This window comes from Leptinotarsa decemlineata, unplaced genomic scaffold (genome assembly GCF_025532065.1).
Source record: "Leptinotarsa decemlineata unplaced genomic scaffold, Ldec_3_MD MMD2_tig00026358_RagTag_RagTag, whole genome shotgun sequence".
Classification (NCBI taxonomy): domain Eukaryota; kingdom Metazoa; phylum Arthropoda; class Insecta; order Coleoptera; family Chrysomelidae; genus Leptinotarsa; species Leptinotarsa decemlineata.
Genome location: NW_027412703.1, coordinates 5022208 through 5043035, shown reverse-complemented (window position 1 = coordinate 5043035; position 20828 = coordinate 5022208). Strand labels below are relative to the sequence as shown.

Sequence of the window (20828 nt, the reverse complement as noted above, 5' to 3'; positions counted from 1 at the left end):
CGATTCTACAAGTTCCTATGAAAATTTCAATCCCGATAATGATTTCGAAGAATTTGACCCTGGAAACAAAAAAGTTCTATTTCATATCCATTTATCTAATTTGCGAAGAAATATACATATTATTAAACGTATTCCGAAGGCTGCAAGGTTACTCTCTAAAATCACCCTCACAAAATTAATTAACGAATGTGTATCCAGGAGTTCTTTCACTGCTTGGAAAAATTTGCTCATGTTTGCTTATGAAAGTGTTTTAGTATTCAGAGAACTAAAGATAATCGAAAAATTTCAGTCACAACAATAGTGAAGAAAAATTTGAATAGTTTCAATAATAACATTACGAGATCGACTAATTGTTATGCCAACATTTCTGATGAACATACAAATTATAATGACATCCTCAAAAAACGAGTACAGCGGCTGTTAGATTTCTCTGTTCTACTGATAGTCCGGCTGAACATCGTAATTCGTCCTGCTGAACAACATTGGAAGAATTACGAAGTAAACATCCTGCTGGACAATTCTGGACAATATACAACTTCTCATAGTCCTCTGGAAGTTACAAGCGTAGATGTTCTCATAGCAGTGAGATCTTTTCGCACCAGTTCTTGTGGAGCTCTTGATTCATTGCGACCGTCCCATATTCAAGATATGCTAAGCTATAGTTCCGGTTGTTGTGGCGAAAATCTTTTGAATTCTTTAATGAACCTTTGCAATATGCTTCTTTCTGGAAAGGTCAATCAAGACATACATCCTATTTTATATGATGCTTCTTTATGTGCGTTAAAGAAAAAGACTGGCGGTCTACGTCCTATAGCTGTTGGAAATTTTTATCGACGTTCAGTAGCGAAACTTGCTTGTTTCAATTTACGAGAATGTCTTGAAAATCTATTTCATCCCCAACAATTTGGATCCGGAACAAATGGTGGTTGCGAGGCAGTAGCCCATGCTGCACGATGTTATATTAATCAAAACCCTAACCCAGTTAAGAAAAATCTGAAACTTGATTTTAAGAATGAATTCAATACTATAGACAGGAATCTCATGTTACATTCGGTGGCTAACGCCATACCAGACATATATTCTTTTATTGGATGTCACAGTGAACCTTCTTTCTTAATAATTGGTTACGCAATTATAATGTCCGAACAAGGAGTACAGCAGGAAGATCCACTTGGACCACTATTGTTTTGTCTTTCTATCCATCATATTATAACTGAAATATCCACTGAATTCAAGGGCTGGTATCTGGATGATGGTTCAATTGGTGATAAAGCAAATGTGGTATTAGAAAATTTTCGTAACACAATAAGTCATTCGAAAGACCTGGGACTTGAACTGAATTTCGAGAAATGTGAACTCATTTCTCTGGATAAACATGACCCTAACATCATCGATCAATTTAACCTAATAGCTCCCGGTATACGAGTGATTGAAAACCCCAATTGGTTTCTTCTTGGTGCCCCATTATCTGATGATGCCTTAAAATTTTGTTTGAAAAGAAAAATTACAATCACTTCGTGTCATGTCAGGATGTTTATCTATTTTACCAACACATGTCGCATTCCATTTATTGAAGAATTCATTAGCCATTCCAAAATTATCATATATTTTGAGGTGTAGCCCTACTTGACATGACGAATAAGGATTACAAAATATCGATGACGAATTAAGAAGGATGCTGGAACTCATTACTAATAACCGTATCGAAGACGAAACTTGATTACAGGCATCACTTCCAGTTTCTAGAGGAGGATTAGGAATTCGTTCGGCCACTTCACTCGCTTTGCCATCATTTCTGTCCTCATTTTGCAGTGTTCTGATTGTTTTCGATCGGGGAAAATCTCTTTGGAAATCTAGAACTGGCCAAACAATGAAAATTGATGACATGAAAAACCAAAGGGAATGGGATAAACCATTACTAGATCAAGCAACTAGTATTTCACTGAAGACAGCTTCTGACACTTTGAAAAATAAGGCTCGTCTTCTCGCAGTAACTGTGAAATAATCTGGTGCTTGGTTAAATGCTGTTCATGTAGCATCACTTGGGACTCTATTGGATGACGACTCTTTCAGACTTGCCATCGGATTTAGACTTGGTACACTACTGTGTGTTCGACACTTTTGTAAATGTGGTGCATTTGTGGATGAATCAGGTACTAATGGGTTGAGCTGCTGTTTTAGCGCTAGTCGTTTATCTCGCCATTATGCAATCAATGATCTAATCAAAAGGGCTTTAACTTCAGCAAAAATTCCTGCGATTTTAGAACCCATAGGCACAAGTCGAGATGACGGAAAACGGCCGGATGGTATGACACTTGTTCCATGGAAAAATGGTAAATCTGTTGTTTGGGACTTTACTTGTGTAGATACATTAGCAACTTGCCATCTTCCTGCTACTTCTGCGAAAGCCGGTGCTGCTGCTTCTTTAGGAGAAAGTTCCAAACTACGGAAATATCAGAATTTGGGAAATGATTATATCTTTCGCCCAATAGCTATTGAAACGTGTGGTGTTTTTGGCTCTGAAGCCTTATCTTTCATCAATGAAATTGGAAAAAAGGTAACCGATGAAACCCACGAATCAAGAGCCACATCTTTTCTCATTCAGAAAATCAGTATAGCCATCCGAAGAGGAAATGCAGCTTCGTTTTTCGGTACTCTCCCTGATTCCAATAAACTTGATGGAATTTACTTGTTTCCTGAAAATCAATTTTATAAATAAAAGAGAAGTAATAAGAAACCACTTTATGAAATTAAAATAAAAGCAAATGGAAAAAGTACTTTCTCTCAGCAAAATTCTCAAATGGGTTTCAAAGATATTCCGGATTGTTCAGTGATAAATTCTTCAGTCAAAACCTTTGGGTTAAATGGTTTAAAAAATATTGGTAACACCTGTTTCATGAACAGCGTAATTCAATGTTTATCAAATACGAGATGGTTATTGGAATATTAAAAAAAAGATGAATTCATGAAAGATATCAATACTAGTATTTCTAGTATGAAGGGTGCTTTAATCAAAGCGTTTGCAGAAGTCATCAAGGAGTTGTGGTCAGAAGATTCATTTGATAAAGTAGTAAATACAGCCTCCTTTAAAAATCAGATTCAAAGTTTTGCTTCTCGATTCATGGATAATTCCCATCAAGACGCCCAGGGGTTTCTTCGTTATCTTTTAGAAGGATTACATGAAGAGGTTAATGATTAATTATATTAACGAGAAACCTAAACCAATCTCAACAAAGATTGACGAAAAATTGAGCGTGAGCGGAAATGCACAAGAGCCATGGCTCACATATTTGAGGATGCATAACTCTAAGATTGTAGATAATTTCGTTGGCCAATCGAAATCCACGATGAAATGCACACAGTGTGGACACTCTTCAGTAACATTTGATCCTTTCTGGGATTTGTCTCTCTCCATACCACAAAGAACCGACCAATAAACCACACAATAAATAAAGAAAACATGAAAATTATCCATACGTGCAATAAAGGAAGGGAGATGAATTTGTTGGAAGCATTGAAAATAAATAAATTGCATAAAAACTCCAGTTTCAAAACCCTCAATGGTCAACTAGAACTCTACAGCTCTCCCTATTTGAATTCGAGACTTTTGACAACTAGTTCAAATTTTGACAACTAGTTTAGGATCCACTGGTAGCTGGTAGCTAGATTTCATTTCAGAGTATTTATTTTCTCATCAGTATCTATCTCTACAAGATACAGTCTTCATCCCGCAGCCTTCATCATCTTTCATCAGGTGGAACCTGTGCCTAGTTACAATAAGGAAGTGCACTTGCTCATCTACCAAAATCTGTGTATAATTGTTATATGCTTTATCGCTTGCTTCAAATTATCTCTATTTCAAGAAGTTGTTGATCATCCAAGTTTTCAGGTTCTTCTTTGATTCCTGTGATGGCATTTTTTTGAATTATACCTGGAGCGAAGAGACTCTTATGAAAACTGCAGAAATTGACAAATTCAGAAATTTCGATGTTTTTGTTGGAATAGATGTTTTTGGGAGAAACATGTTTGGAGGTGGACAGTTCAATACGTACAAGGTAAATAATTACTCCAATATTACTTTTCGTGTAAAAGCCGTTTCTGGTTTTGTTGGCCATGGTCTGTAGACTTTTCTGCCTGACGTTTCGTCTACCACTACGGCAGACATTATCAAAGACAATGAAACAACGTATGAATTGATTCAGTTGTTCTCACCTCAGATACTACATCATTGATTCGGGTCTCCGGTGTTAATCCATCGTTGGTAAGCATGGATTGTTTCCTTTCATTAATAATAATAATGTTCATTCAACAAGGAATTGACAATAAGCAATTGAAAACATTACATAAATACAATAGGATGAACATAGATACTCATAAAAGCAAGTGATTGCCTGTGCGTGAGAAAAAAATTCTTGGAAGTTACAAAAGGAGTACGAAAATAGCAGCAGCTATATAAAAAAAGAGTTGAATAAATGTTGAGCCATGTTGAATTATTTCACAATGTAGAGATTTTTTCACAATCTACGAGTTAGTCGCTATACATTAGCCATGCTGATGTTTAATGTAAATTAGTCAATATAGGTAAATTACTTCTACTATTGGAAAACTTATATCAAATTCGGAAAATGAATGGTATTTTATCATTATTGATTACATTCTATTGTTAAGTAGGCCACTAAACTTATTCTATTTGCATTGAGGAGCCATTTCTTCCGTTTCAGATTGAATTAATTTTCATTTCTTATCAGTTTTGATAGTGGAGGCATAGTATTAAGATTATCTTTATACTAGGGTGGACGTAACTTATTATATAATTTTGAACCTAGATAGAATACTGTCAAATATTTTTACATCTTGGGACCTCCGCTTTTACTGCGAGTGGCGTGATTAGTTATCGGTAATTATTCAAAATCATTCTATGACAGTATAACCACAGTATACTTATATACAGTAGTCCCACTTAGCGTCAGTCCTTTTGATGTTGGTGTCCAGGAGTTTCAGTTTTTACAACGCTGACGTATTTGATACTAATGGTATTTCTCCCTAGTACAATCTCAACCAAAGCGTCTAAACACTGCTTAACATAACAACTATTCATATAAACTGCTCAAAACAATACCAAAGAGACGAATGACCCAAAAGCTACCTCTTTCTTGATTAAAAAAATTAGCATTCTGATTCAAAGAGGAAATGCAGCTTCATGTTTAGGTACAATTCCTCAATCAAAATCCCTAAGTGAATTACCAATGTTTCCCATGAACAAAATGTATCGGTATGTACAGACAGTGCAAGCACTGGAGTTGTGCAGTTTGGTGGAAGACTCGCAGCAAAACGGTCAAGCTTTGACAGAAAAGGAAGTTGGAACTCTAAATGAGGCTGAGTTTGGTCCTCTGGCTGAGCTCTCATAGTCCCCAAAAGAACTAATATCTGATTCAGTTTTGAGCAGTTTTGCTTCGAATTCCTTATGCTACCAGTCCAATGAAGGGGTGAATCATCGTATCCGTGTTTACTCAGAAGAAGATAGTTGTGGCAAACGTAGTTGCAACAATAGATCGGTGATACATTCTTCAGTCAAAACTCTTGGGTTCAATGAGTTGAAAAGTCTTGGAAACACCGGTTTCATGAACAGTATAATCCAATGTTTATCAAACACGGGATGTTTGCTGGAATACCTAAAAAAAGATACATACATGGAAGATATCAATACTAGTATTTCTAGTAATCAAAGCGTTCGCAGAAGTTATGAAGGAATTGTGGTCAGAAGATTCATCTGATAGAGTAATGAACACAGTCTACTTCAAAAATCAGATTCAAAGATTTGCCCCTCGATTCATGGGTTCTGCCCATCAAGACGCCCACGAGTTCCTTCGATATCTTTTAGAAGGTTTACATGAGGACCTCAACAGAATTACTGAGAAACCTGAGATTGACGAAAAATTGAGCAATAACGGAAAAGCACGAGAGTCCTGGCATAAATATTTGAATATGAACAACTCGGAGAAACTTATAGATTGTTCAATCTATAAGTTTCTCCGTATTTTAGTAATTCATTTAAAAATATTCTCTCCAACGGTAAGATTCAGAGGCAAAGTGAATGTTTCCATTGACTTTTCTTCAGATGGATTAGATATGAGCAGTTATGCAGCAGACAATGTGGCTCCTTGTCGTTATAATCTATATGCACTTTCAAATCACAGTGGGACTACTTACAACGGACACTACACAGCATATTGCAGACACCCATATATTGACACGTGGCATGAATTCAACGATTCACACGTGTTCCCAATTTCGCCAAAATCACTTGTGAGTGATGAGGCATATGTCCTCTTTTATGAACAGGAGGGAACGAAGCAGCACCTTCGATGTGATTTTTTTTCTTTTTTCCTTTTTTTTTATAATCTTAGTCTTTTGAATTGATTTGTATTTCATGATTGTTCCAAATTTCATATTTATTGTAATATTCAAAATGTTGGGTACCTGAGAAAATTGTACAAATGGTAATTTTGCATTTGTGTAATATTCAAGTATAACCCAGATCATTTGGACAATGATGAACTATGTTTCAAGTAGATTTTAAAAATTCGTATTCGGATGTGACAAAATATATTTTCATTTCAACAAGAAAAAAGACAAAATGAAGAACGAACTTAGTTATTCATGAACCATGATACGAATCCATGTGAAATGTCTTTATAGTGATTTTTGGGGTCAAATATTCATTTATTGATTTGAGAATTCAAGATGGCTGCCGAGTTTTCCGATTCGATTATATTAAGGGCCAATTATTAAAAATATTCCTAGTCGAATTCATCACTCAAGATTTAAGAATCTGTAGAGCCTATTCTTTGTGAATTATGTAGTACTATTTAGGGCTTGAAGAAGTAAAAAAGTAATTGTGTAGTGATCAATCATACAAAAATAATTTTTTTGTATGTATGTACTAACTATGAATGTATGTGAGAGTTTTCGGAGTCGGAAGTTATGAATTATTTAAACCGTATGATAATTAATAGATTGTTTTGTTTGCTGCCTTCAGCTTTTACCCAAGTAAAAATTGACAATAAAATCACTGACAAGCCTAAATGCATTTTGACTATACCTTTATACATGTTTTCTGACAGAAAAAAACTACTTCTTTAGCTAATAACTCGACATATATTGAAAAATGTACAATTGATATTGGAATCTATAGAAGTGTAGATGTCTAATCAAGTTGCTGCGTTGATTAAAAACAGTTATTCTAAATGAAAATGTCCTATTAGTCAGCAACATCTTATATAATATAAATTTGCCTATCAAAAATACCTTACGACTGTTAACGTTTCGGAATCCAAGTCTCCTCAGACATAAGTGCAAAGATTCCCATTTTTGGAGAAACAACTTTGCAAGAGCTCTTTAGGACAAATAGTGGGACTTCGCCTGATTCGAACAAGGAACCAACTGCGGACCGTTTTGAAGTGTTCCTCATCAGTGCAGAACCCCACGGTTGTATACACACAGGGACTCGGCGTTCCTCCTAGAGGGTTCTTGCAGAGTTGTCCCTAAAAAAAGGATCTTTGCACATATGTCCGAGATATAATTCAACATCTGTTGGGATAGTTGCTTGAGAAGTAGTTGTTTTGTCAGACACATGCCATACAATGTATACAAAGATATAGACATTTACAAAATCAATGTTTGCGACTGTTTTACAGTTTCTAAATAATTTTAAGAACGTTTTTTCTCCTGACCTGACTGATAAGTACAGTAGGAAAAAATAAAACTATGTAGCCTATAGTGTATCTGGAAAAGCTTTAGTGGGGTTGCAGTCAGAATTTTCGGTACTAGGTCAAAGAAGACTCCTTATTTTCGTCAAGCTTTCGATAGTTTATTTCTACCTTCCTTAAATAAGAAATCACACCTTATTCAGAAAACAAACAAATTTTTTTATTGCTGAAGTATAATAAGTCGTGGGTACATATAAGCACTGGGTATTTAAAGAGTAAAAAACAAAATTTACAAATGTCGATGGTTTTGTATTTTTTGATTTTCTTTCATTTTTTCGATGTAGTTTTAAAACCACGATTTATAAACTTAATCGAATAATAAATTCTTACCCGCACATATAATGAAATTAAATAATCAACTAGAAAAAGGCACTTCCTGGAGTTTATGTTTTATGCTTCTTCCAGCACCAGTTTCTATCGATAAGTTGGGAAAATGTTCACTGAAAATAGTTTCCACAATGTTCAAATAATGTATTAACTTTTTATTTGGAGTTTGTAGATTTCCAGAAGTATCGTTTTTTGCATTTTGATATGCTCTGAATTGCTTGTACAAAGTTTCTGCGCTTAATAATTTATTTTCTCTAGCATACTCAATGCAAATGTCACATTTGTGTTTTTCGAGACATTTTTTCATAAAATAGCCACTTATGTAACTGAAAGAGTTCTGCTCAGGCAACTGTAGATTTGTGTATTCATTGCTATCTAGGAAAAGATATTGATTTATTGTATTCGGTACTAATACCTCATATTCTTTCAAATTTTCAGTAGGTTGGGTGAAATCCATGAAATTCGACAACTATGGAAGGGTTGCGTGCCTGTCTTGAACTCGTCGTTTACGCAGACCTGAGACTGCAACTCCTGGGTCTGCGTGTAGAAAATTCAAACCAAAAATCACCCGAAGTGGGAATACTGTATATAAGTATACTATGGTAGAACTGTCTCATGTCAGGTATTTTTCTCGATAAAAAAACCAGTAGGAAATGTAAGTTTTTTGTTCCGGATGATTCTCAAAACCATTGGCGTGAAGTTATCCACAGATTTCTGGCCACACATACTGACGTGTAGGAAAATAAAAATCTGTGGTTGGGATACAAAATTATTAGCACCCGTACTAATATCTGTGGCTGGAAATACCTATTCACTATAGGTTGAACGTGAAATTATTAGGACTATTTGGTGTAAAACTTTTTTATAGAATCTTGAGTAGATTGACGCGTTGATAATTGTTTTCTCATCAACAATACAAATTTAGGGAAAAATAAAATTGGAAATATTAGACTTACTTTCCAATACCCCATATAAAAATGATATCCGATGATGTGCGTCCATCAAAATTACATAACTTCCATAGTTTCTTAAGTAGATTAACTTGGTGATGACAGTTTTCTTGTCATCTAAACAGATTTCAAAAAAGAAATTGTTGAAACAATCAGAATAATTTTTTGAGATTCCCTGAATTCATGAAAATCACACGACTCCTATAGAATATTGGGTATATCAATATAGTGAAAACCATTTTCTTGTCACCCATACAGATTTCGAGAGAAAAATTGTTGCAACAATCAGACCCACTTTTTAAAACATCTTGTAGAATTGTAACCAGAAGATGTGCGTTTATGAAAATTACACAACTGTTATAGAATCTTGGGTATATCAATATAGTGAAAACCGTTTTCTTGTCACCCATACAGATTTCGAGAGAAAAATTGTTGCAACAATCAGACTCACTTTTTAAAACACCTAGTAGAATTGGAACCAGAAGATGTGCGTTCATGAAAATCACACAACTGTTATAGAATCTTGGGTAGATTGATATAGTGAAAACCGTTTTCTTGTCACCCATACAGATTTCGAGAGAAAAATTGTTGCAACAATCAGACTCACTTTTTAAAACACCTTGTAGAATTGGAACCAGAAGATGTGCGTTCATGAAAATCACACAACTGTTATAGAATCTTCGGTAGATTGATATAGTGAAAACCGTTTTCTAGTCACCCATACAGATTTCGAGAGAAAAATTGTTGCAACAATCAGACTCACTTTGTAAAACACCTTGTAGAATTGAAACCAGAAGATGTGCGTTCATGAAAATAACACAACTGTTATAGAATCTTGGGTAGATCAATATAGTGTAGACCGTTTCCTTGTCACTCATACAGATTTCGAGAGAAAAATGTTTGCAACAATCAGACTCACTTTTTAAAACACCTTGTAGAATTGAAACCAGAAGATGTGCGTTCATGAAAATTACACAGCAGTTATAGAATATTGGGTAGATTGATATAGTGAAAACCGTTTCCTTGTCACCTATACAGATTTCGAGAGAAAAATTGTTGCAACAATCAGACTCACTTTTCAAAACACCTTGTAGAATTGTAACCAGAAGATGTGCGTTCATGAAAATTACACAACTGTTATAGAATTTTCGGAAGATTGATATAGTGAAAACACTTTTCTTGTCACCCATACAGATTTCGAGAGAAAAATTGTTGCAGCAATCAGACTCACTTTTTAAAACCCTTGTGGAATCGAAACCAGATGATGTGTGTGCATAAAAATCGCACAACTCTTATGAGGTCTTAGGTAGATTGATGTAGTTATAACAATTTTCATGTCAACCGAACAGATTTCGAAAACAAAAATGTTGAAACAATCAGACTCATTTTTTGAGATTCCTTGTGGAATTGGAACCAGAAGATATGCGTTCATGAAAATCACACAACTCTCATACAATCTTGGATAGATAAGCACAGTGAAAACCGTTTTCTGGTCACCCATACAGATTTCCAGAAAAAAATTGTTGCAACAATCAGACTCACTTTTTAAAACACCTTGTAGAATTGGAACCATATGTTATGTGTTCATGAAGATCACACAACTCTTATAGAATCTTGGGTAGATCGATATAGTGAAAACCGTTTTCTTGTCACCTATGCAGATTTACAGACTCAAAATATGAGTCTGATGCAACAATTTTTTTTATCGAAATCTGTATGGGTGACAAGAAAACAGTTTTCACTCTATCAATCTACCCAAGATTCTATAACAGTTTTGTAATTTTCATGAACGCACATCTTCTGGTTCCAATTCTACAAGGTGTTTTAAAAAGTGAGTCTGATTTTTGCAACAATTTTTCTCTCGAAATCTGTATGGGTGAAAAGAAAACGGTTTTCACTATATCGATCTACCCAAGATTCTATAACAGTTGTGTGATTTTCCCGAACGCACATCTCCTGGTTCCAATTCTACAAGGTGTTTTAAAAAGTGAGTCTGAATGTTGCAACAATTTTCTCTCGAAATCTGTATGGGTGACAAGGAAACGGTTTTTACTATATCGATCTACCCAAGATTCTATAACAGTTGTGTGATTTTCATGAACGCACATCTCCTGGTTCCAATTCTACAAGGTGTTTTAAAAAGTGAGTCTGAATGTTGCAACAATTTTTCTCTCGAAATCTGTATGGGTGACAAGGAAACGGTTTTCACTATATTGATCTACCTAAGATTCTATAACAGTTTTGTAATTTTTATGAACGCACATCTCCTGGTTACAATTCTACAAGGTGTTTTAAAAAGTGAGTCTGATTGTTGCAACAATTTTTCTCTCGAAATCTGTATGGGTGACAAGGAAACGGTTTTCACTGTATCAATCTACCCTAGATTCTATAATAGTTGTGTAATTTTTATGAACGCACATCTTCTGGTTCCAATTCTACAAGGTGTTTTAAAATGTGAGTCTGAATGTTGCAACAATCTTTCTCTCGAAATCTGTATGGGTGACAAGGAAACGGTTTTCACTATATCAATCTACCCTAGATTCTATAATAGTTGTGTAATTTTTATGAACGCACATCTTCTGGTTCCAATTCTACAAGGTGTTTTAAAATGTGAGTCTGAATGTTGCAACAATCTTTCTCTCGAAATCTCTATGGGTGACAAGAAAACGGTTTTCACTTTATCAATCTACCCAAGATTCTATAACAGTTGTGTAATTTTCATGAACGCACATCTCCTGGTTCCAATTCTACAAGGTGTTTTAAAAACTGAGTCTGATTGTTGCAACAATTTTTCTCTCGAAATCTGTATGGGTGACAAGAAAACGGTTTTCACTATATCAATCTATCCAAGATTCAATAACAGTTGAGTAATTTTCATGAACGCACATCTTCTGGTTCCAATTCTACAAGGTGTTTCAAAAAGTGAGTTGGATTGTTGCAACAATTTTTCTCTCGAAATCTGTATGGGTGACAAGAAAACGGTTTTCACTATATTGATCTACCCAATATTCTATAACAGTTATGTAATTTTCATGAACGCGCATTTTCTGGTTCCAATTCTACAAGGTGTTTTAAAAAGTGAGTTTGATTGTTGCAACAATTTTTCTCTCGAAATCTGTATGGGTGACAAGGAAACGGTTTTCACTATATCAATCTACCCAAAATTCTATAACGGTTGTGTCATTTTTATGAACGCACATCTTCTGGTTACAATTCCACAAGGTGTTTTAAAAAGTGAGTCTGATTGTTGCAACAATTTTTCTCTCGAAATCTGTATGGGTGACAAGAAAACAGTTTCCACTTTATCGATCTACCCAAGGTTCTATAAGAGTTGTGTGATCTTCATGAATACAAGGAATCTCAAAACTGAGTCTGATTGTTTCAACAATTTCTTTTTCGAAATCTGTTTAGATGACAAGAAAACTGTCATCACCAAGTTAATATTCTCAAGAAACTATAGAAGTTGTGTGATTTTGATGGACGCACATCATCTGATATCATTTCTATATGGGTTATTGGAATAAGTCTAATATTTACAATTTTATTATTCCCTAAATCTGTATTGTTGATGAAAAAACGAATATCGACGCGTCAATCTAGTCAAGATTCTATAAAAAAGTTAAACACCAAATAGTCTCAATAATTTCACGTTTAACCTATAGTGAATAGGTATTTTCAGCCACAGATATTAGTACGGGTGCTAATAATTCCGTATCCCAACCACAGATTTTTATTTTCCTCTACGTCAGCAGGTGTGGCCAGAAATCTGTGGATAACTTCACGCCAATCTCAAAACCCGTCTTCGTAGGCAATTAAGAATTCCTCCCCAGTCCAGGATACAATAAGCTGAATGAGCCTGAATCAATAGAAAATGAACTGCTTTCATATGACGAATAACCAGAAATTTTGCTAAATACTTTAGTCTTGGACATGAGTTAATCATATTATTCATGAAGATGATGAAGAGTACTGGGGTCATTATAGAACCCTATGGAACACCTATAATAATTGTGGTTTTTCTTTAGATTTATTATCACATGCTACTGCAATCTGTTTTCTATCTTTTGAATATGCTGTATGTAATCCAATCATTATATGAAATATGAAACAAACGTTTGTTTCAAGTGATTTTGTGTTGTTGTTGTCTCTTACGAAACGTCAGTATGAAAACATGTGTTTTTTTAAGAAAAAAATGATCCTGTTACCCAACCAACCTTTTTTCAGAAAAATAAATTAAGATCAATATTTCTTTTCACTTAAACTGCAGTATTTTGCCCATGAATTGCCAGAAAAGTGAAATGATAATTGGAATGTACTTTTTTCTGAATCAGTATGGAAAATGATGACTAAAAATCAAAGAAATAATTTGTTCCTATGTCAGGCATGATATAAAAAAATGGCATGCGTGGTATTGCGAGCCAGAAAATAAAGCTTTTTTGGGCTCCTTTACAATCTTTATAAGCTCAAGAATAGGTGTGTGTGTCTTATCGATATTGATTTTCAAAATTGCTACAATAACATCATACGACAATTTAATGTCATGTTGTTAACCATTTTTTTAGGCTGCAGAAATTGCACGACGTCATAATTTGTCTATAGCCATTTTTGCACCAGGTTGGACACATGAGACGTTGGAAGTTACCGACCAATTTTTCGAAGAATTTTTGAATCGTGACACTGCATTTTGGAGTAGTTTATCGCCGTATATGTATACTCATCCAATAAACACGTACTTCTCAACGGATTTTTATATTGGACTGGACAAGGTTAGTATATTATTTGATAGCGATTATCCAGTATTGTAAAAATGATTGCAATTGAAAAAGAATTAGGGTAGAGCGGGTACAATTGAAACAGGGGACAATAGAAACAACCGCCATAGTAGACCGAGTTCGCGGTTTAAATCACGCGCGCTTATACCAAACGAAGCGCCATTAGATGAAGCACGTAGCCATCTATCGGCCACTGACAGCAGTTGTGAGTGTATGTGCACGTCCACGATAACTTGATTTCCCGCTATCGAAGTAAACTTTTAGGTACATTGATTGAAAAAGTGTGTTACAAGAGATAAAAACGTAAGTATCCAGCTTCGACTATATTTATTACTTTGTTTGGTATATGCCCTTTAGTCGGGATACTTTAAATTATTACTCTAATCCAAGAGTAAGAAAATATTCGAGAGTTCACTCAAAAATGTGCTGCAGGGACAGTTGGAACACATGACATGGGGGACGATTGAACCATGTTTCAATTGTCCCCGTCGTGAATTTTTCATGTGGTTCATATTGTAGGTTGTGTAAGGGTACGTTAAGGTGTTAACTTTTGTTTTAGGATGCCACGAGTAAGAGTGAGAAAAACTGAGAGAGGATTAAAATCCATTTTGGCATATGAAGAAGCTTACAAAGAGGTTACTGAAAATAATGCTTCGATAAGGTCGGCAGCAGCTAAATATGAACTACATTACGTCTCTTTGAGTAGATTTATTAGGAAGAAAAAGCAAGCAATTGAGCAAGAATCCGCTGTTCCTGTCACTATGGGTTATCATTGTGTGAGGCGAGTATTTGACGTGAACCAGGAAAAAATTATTGTTGGCTAGATAATCAAAGTAGCGCATATATTCTACTGATTACCACCCAAAGAAATTCGGAAATTAGTTTTTCAGTTGGCCGTGAAATATTCGCTGAACATGCCTGATACATGGAGACAAAATGCCATGGCAGGAGAGAATTGGTTTTCTGGATTTATGAAACGCAATCGAAAATTTTCAATCCGCTGCGCTCAAGCAACATGTCTTTCCAAAGCAACTAGTTTCAACGTTACGAACGTAAAACTTTTTTATGACAACCTAGCTAATGTTATGGACAGGTACAAATTTGAACCGAAATGTAATGTAATGAATGTAATGTCGACGAGACAGGGGTCACGACGGTCCAAAAACCTGTTAAAGTAGTAGCCGAAAAGGGAACCAAACAGGTAGGCGCACTGACATCAGGAGAAAGAGGAACGCTGGTAACCGTAGCTTTAGCTGTAAATGCTATCGGTAACAGTGTACCCCCCATTTTTATATTCACGATTGAGATACAAGGATCACTTTGTCCGTGACGGTCCAGTGGGGTGTATTGGAGCAGGAAACGCGAGCGGCTGGATGCAAGAAGATGAGTTCTTGATATACCTCAACCATTTTCAAAAGCACACCAATGCTTCAATTGAAAATAAAGTATTGCTTTTACTTGATAATCATCAGTCACGCATAGGTATATGATGCTTGGACTTCTGTAAAAAAATGGCATTGTCATCTTGTCTTTCCCCCCACATTGTTCCCACAAATTGCAACCGCTAGATCGATCTGTCTACGGTCCTTTTAAGAAGGCTGTAAATTCAATTTGCGATGCCTGGATGAGAAATAACCAAGGCAAAACAATCACAATTTACGATATCCCAAGCATAGTCAAACTAGCTCAGTCGTTAGCCCTCACTCAGCCCTCACTCATTTATTAGCACTGGCATATGTCCCTTTAATATAAATATATTCACGGAAGTAGATTTTGCTGCCTCGTATGTCACGGATAGACCAGCATCACCAGGCACTCATCACACTTCTCCAGCATCTCAAAACTCATATTTTCGCAAGCTGACGCAGAACCAAGCACCTCAAAATCTGTATTTTCACGTGCTGATGCAGAACCAAGCACTTCAAAGGACGTATTCTTGCCAGAAATTGTTAGACCATTGCCGAAAGCTCCGCCTAGGAAAACATGTTACAAACGAATGACTAGAAAATCTGCTATCTATACGGACACTCCTGAAAAAAATGCAATTCAAGAGGAGTAAGACGCAAAAAAAAAAAGGAAAGTTAAGAGAAAAGTTACGGAGTTCAAAGACATGCCGAAGGCAGTTCGCCAGCTCAAGAAAACCAAACAACGCCAAAACAATCAGGAACAGAGTGAAAGCGACGAAGAAAAAACTTACTGTCTAGTTTGCCTGGAACCGTATGGCAGAAGTCGCCCTGGATAGAAATGGGTGCGGTGCATTGAATGTAGTCACTAGTCCCACGAAGAATGTACTCGACAAGAAGATCTTTACATGTGTCACAATTGCTTGTCAGAATGAATATTTTAATTATTAATGTAATTTATTTTGTATTGGAATAAAAATATAATGGAGAACTTTATACAAGTGTAGAAGGGCAAACTTTTAAGTTTACCCTGATAAGTTACTGCGTAAAAATCAAAGTATTTTTCACAAAGAAAAATCTTCTATTTATCAGTAACTTGTCGTATTTCACAATTTTGCCTATCAAAAAAATTATTAAGAAATTATACTTATCTTTTACGTTTCGGAGGCCAAAATCTGCCTCCGTCTTCAGAAATAGATTAAAATTCGAATATATACGCAGTTATTCCTTTTTTTGAGAGCTTATTTCTTTACTTACGTTACTATATAACGTCCTCCCCAATGAATTGAAGTTAATAAATCAGGCACACATTTTTAGGAAAAAAACTAAAGACTTCTTACTTCATATTACACCGTACGATCTGAATGAGTATTTTGAATATTGTCGCAATTGCTAGTGCTAACTTTTGTCATGTCTTTAAATATACTGTGCGGTCCGCTAGCATTTACATATTTTATTCACTTGTATACATATATTTATTTTATGCTAGTATTTAGTTTTCTTATGTCTTCAAATGTACTGTGCTGTCCGCTAGCATTTATTTATTTTATTTTATTCACTTATATGTGTATGTGTATGTATGTGTATATATGTGTGTGTATGTATATATATATATATATATATATATATATATATATATATATATATATGTATATATATGTGTGTATGTGTGTGTATATGTGTGTATATATGTATGTGTATATATGTGTATATATATATATATATATATATATATATATATATGTATATATATATATATATATATATATATATATATATGTATATATATGTATATATATACCTATAATACTATATTTTACTACAATTTTGTATACCTTGACTTGCCCTATAGCAAGCTTCTTGTATGCTCATATTAAGGACCAATAAACGTATTATTATTATTATTATTATTTACTTCTTCGACAGATGTCAAAGAAGTTTCGAAATATGAAATAATGTCAATGTTGTTGATTGACAACTGAAATATTCGATGTAATACAAGGTACTCTCCGATATCAGTTTGTTGCCATTTCGCCACTACACAACATCCAACTCAACAATTACCGAATTGGAAATAGATATGATGTTAGAACTACTTTCAGAACAAAAAATACACTGAGATCTATACTCACACATACAAAACCCAACAACACTGAAGAAAAATTGTATTTATAAAATACCTTGTTCTTGTGGTAAAAGTTACATTGGTAAAACCTCAAGACCATTGAAAGTGCGTGAGAATGAACATCGAGATTATATAAAAAATAGACAATTTACAGGATCAAAATTATCAGAAAACATTTTAAAATCAGACGGTGAACATCGGGTGGAATGGAATAGGACAAGAAATATTACCAATGAGTCTCATTCTAAGAGACGTAAGCTAAAAGAATCAGCGTATATTCTCATGTCTGGAGAGAATTGTATCTCGAATAGCTCCTTAGAAATAGACCGTACTTGGCTACCCATCTTGAAGAAAACTTTGGATAGTGGCGAAATGGCAACAAACTGATACCGGAGAGTACCTTGTATTACATCGAATATTTCAGTTGTCAATCAACAACATTTACATAATTTCATATTTCAAAACTTCTTTGACATCTGTCGAAGAAGTAAAGAAATAAGCTTTCAAAAAAAGGAATAACTGCGTATATATTCGAATTTTTATCTATTTCTGAAGACGGAGGCAGATTTTGGCCTCCGAAACGTAAAAGATAAGTATAATTTCTTAATAATTTTTTTTGATAGGCAAAATTGTGAAATACGACAAGTTACTGATAAATAGAAGATTTTTCTTTGTGAAAAATACTTTGATTTTTACGCAGTAACTTATCGGGGTAAACTAAAAAGTTTGCCCTTCTACACTTGTATAAAGTTCTCCATTATAATTTTTATATTTTTTCAGATTGTGGAAGGTAACAATTACCCAAAAAAAGGTCGATAAAAATCTTATTTATCTATCATTTTAGGCGAACGAAATGATGTAAATAGAAACCCTATTGAATATGCTCCCTTTTACCCATGTCATAATTAAGAAATTTGCGATAGCCGCAGAGAAAAAAATTCAAGAAGCAAAAATATTTCAATTGTCCCCGGTCTACCCTAAGGTTTGTATCTGCCACTGTGCCAGGATCAACAAATGATCATAGTCAAGTTTTGAGAAAACAATTTGGAAAAAAAGTTGCAAAAGAGGTATAAAACTCGTTTAAGGCCCGTCAAAAATACGAATGATGATACAAAAAGTCTCCAAACGATAAAGATGGTTTGAAGATAACGGCTACTCTGTTACTTCTTTAAGTGAGACGAAAGCAGTTTCAAAAAGTTAGTTTTGAAGGGGATTTTTTTCTCCACCATAAAATATGGACTTAGTCACACCCAGTGAATGCATGAATGAAGAAGAGATGATTGGTTGTTTCATTCCATTGATATGGTTAGAACTGGAGCCTCTGGCGTGGAATAAATCCAAAACAAGTACTGCTCTCAAATAATAGGACTGCAATACTTAAATCGACGCACGTTTTCAAGAGATGAAGGAAACTAACTTTTAGACATACATCATATGTTTTCTGTTGAATGAACTCATTGTAAGGCATTAGTTTTGACAGTTGAAAAATGTTTTTTCAGTTATAAAGTGTTGAAGCCGTCAAGACAACTAGTACATCGATATCCTCATGGAAGTTACTACCCGGAGTTGACTGTGCAAATAAATAACCCACATGGTCAGTGATCAAGTATAAAATTGACTCCAATCAACATTATTTTCAGAAGTTTTCAGAGAAATATGTTCCTCATATAAATAAACGATTGGGGTCCGCTTCAGCCTAGTTCGAGGAATGATACTTGGAAATCATCGACTTTATGTTGATGACAGACACAACTGTAATGTTTCGTCCTGTATATGTTGTTTTTAATTATTGTATGTCAAGTAGACTGTGAGTTGTCACTTTGCAGATTTAACTGAGAGATTGTTTAAAATAAACAAAGATTGAAAACTACTTCCACAATTTCAATTAATATTCCAACACGAATATTACATTTGGCGACGAGAATAACAACCCACGTCAGTAATGGAAAACATCAATTTGAATTTTGTATCATTTGATACTAAATCCGATATAATCAATATTGGAACCAGATGGGAAAGATGGATCAATCGTTTTGAGATATATCTTCAGGCAATGAACATTACCAAAGAATCACGAAAAACAGCTATGTTACTGCATTACATTGGAGATGATGCATATGATTTGTATACATCCTTACCAGATCCACCATCTTCATCTTCCGATAATGAGTATGACAAAGCAAAGTGGAAATTATCCAATTACTTCAAACCTAAAATCAATGTTGAGTTTGAAATATATAACTTCAGACAAGCTAAACAGTTACTTGAAGAAACCTTGGATCAATACTACGCTCGTTAGCTGAAATTATCCAAGAACTGTAATTTTGATGACCATAAGAAAGAAATCAAGTCTCAAATTATTTTCAGTACTAACTCCACCCGGATAAGGCGAATTGCATTATCTGAACAATTAACACTAGAAGAGCTTTTAGCAAAAGGCAAAACATTTGAAGCTACCGATCATCAACTTATGGCTATTGAACAGAAAGAAACAGCAAATTTTTCATAAACCAGCAAAGAAAGCAGGAAGGATAGAAAAGATAATGGCTATTTCAAGCACAATAAACGAGAAAAGTCAAAATGTCAAACTAGAAATTTTGAATCCGTCAAAGAAAATAAAACGGAGAAAATTTGCAGAAATTGTGGCAATAACTGGCATAATCAAGATCCCAAGTTGACATGCCCAGCAAGAAATGCACAATGTAGAGGATGCGGAAAAAAAGGACATTTCCAAAAAGTTTGCATTACTACTGGAATGATGAAAATTCCTTCCAAACAACAAACAAGGGCTATAATGAATAATCAACCAGAAATTGAACTTATGAAAGATAATGAATCATCGTCAGAAGAAGCATTCAGAATAATTCAAACAATAAATACAGTTTCGAATAGGTCTATCAAAGTCCAAATTCTACTAAATGGTAAAAGAACGGAATTTATTGTCGATACAGGAGCAACTGTAAATATTATGAGTTCCGAAACAGTTAGAAAATTAGCAGAAAACAAGAACATTTTACCAACAAACCAGCAAATATTTCCATACAACTCAAAAACTCCTTTGCCAGTCGATGGAAAATTACCCGCCGTACTTGAATATAACAATAATAAGAAATTTCGAACTGAAATTTTACACAATCGGAAGTTTCGAAGAGAAATTTCCCGCCGTGCATCTTCATATCGATAAATCTGTTCAACCAGTAGCACAAAAACATCGAAGAATACCATTTCATGTGAGGGAAAAAGTGAAAGCTGAACTGGGCAGACTACAAGCAGCCGATATTATCGATCCTGCCATTGGGCCAACTCCATGGGTATCACCTATTGTTATCGTTCCTAAACCAAGTAGAGATACCATTAGAATATGTGTGGATATGCGAGCTCCCTATCAAGCCATCAAACGAGAACGTCACTTAACACCAACAATCGATGATAATATATTGGCTCTCAATGGTGCTGCTGTATTTAGCAAAATAGATCTCAAT

At 34.7% G+C, this 20828-nt stretch overlaps 1 protein-coding gene across 2 annotated transcripts in view; it reads left to right on the top strand.

The window, feature by feature from the left end:
* Positions 1-20828, top strand: part of ENGase (cytosolic endo-beta-N-acetylglucosaminidase) — a 67230-nt gene that overhangs the window by 39647 nt on the left and 6755 nt on the right. For both annotated transcript variants that reach the window (XM_074184859.1, XM_074184860.1), the window contains exons 5-6: positions 3890-4055; positions 13609-13812. In XM_074184859.1, coding sequence (XP_074040960.1) covers positions 3890-4055; positions 13609-13812 — 370 coding nt within the window. The remainder of the gene's footprint in view (positions 1-3889; positions 4056-13608; positions 13813-20828) is intronic.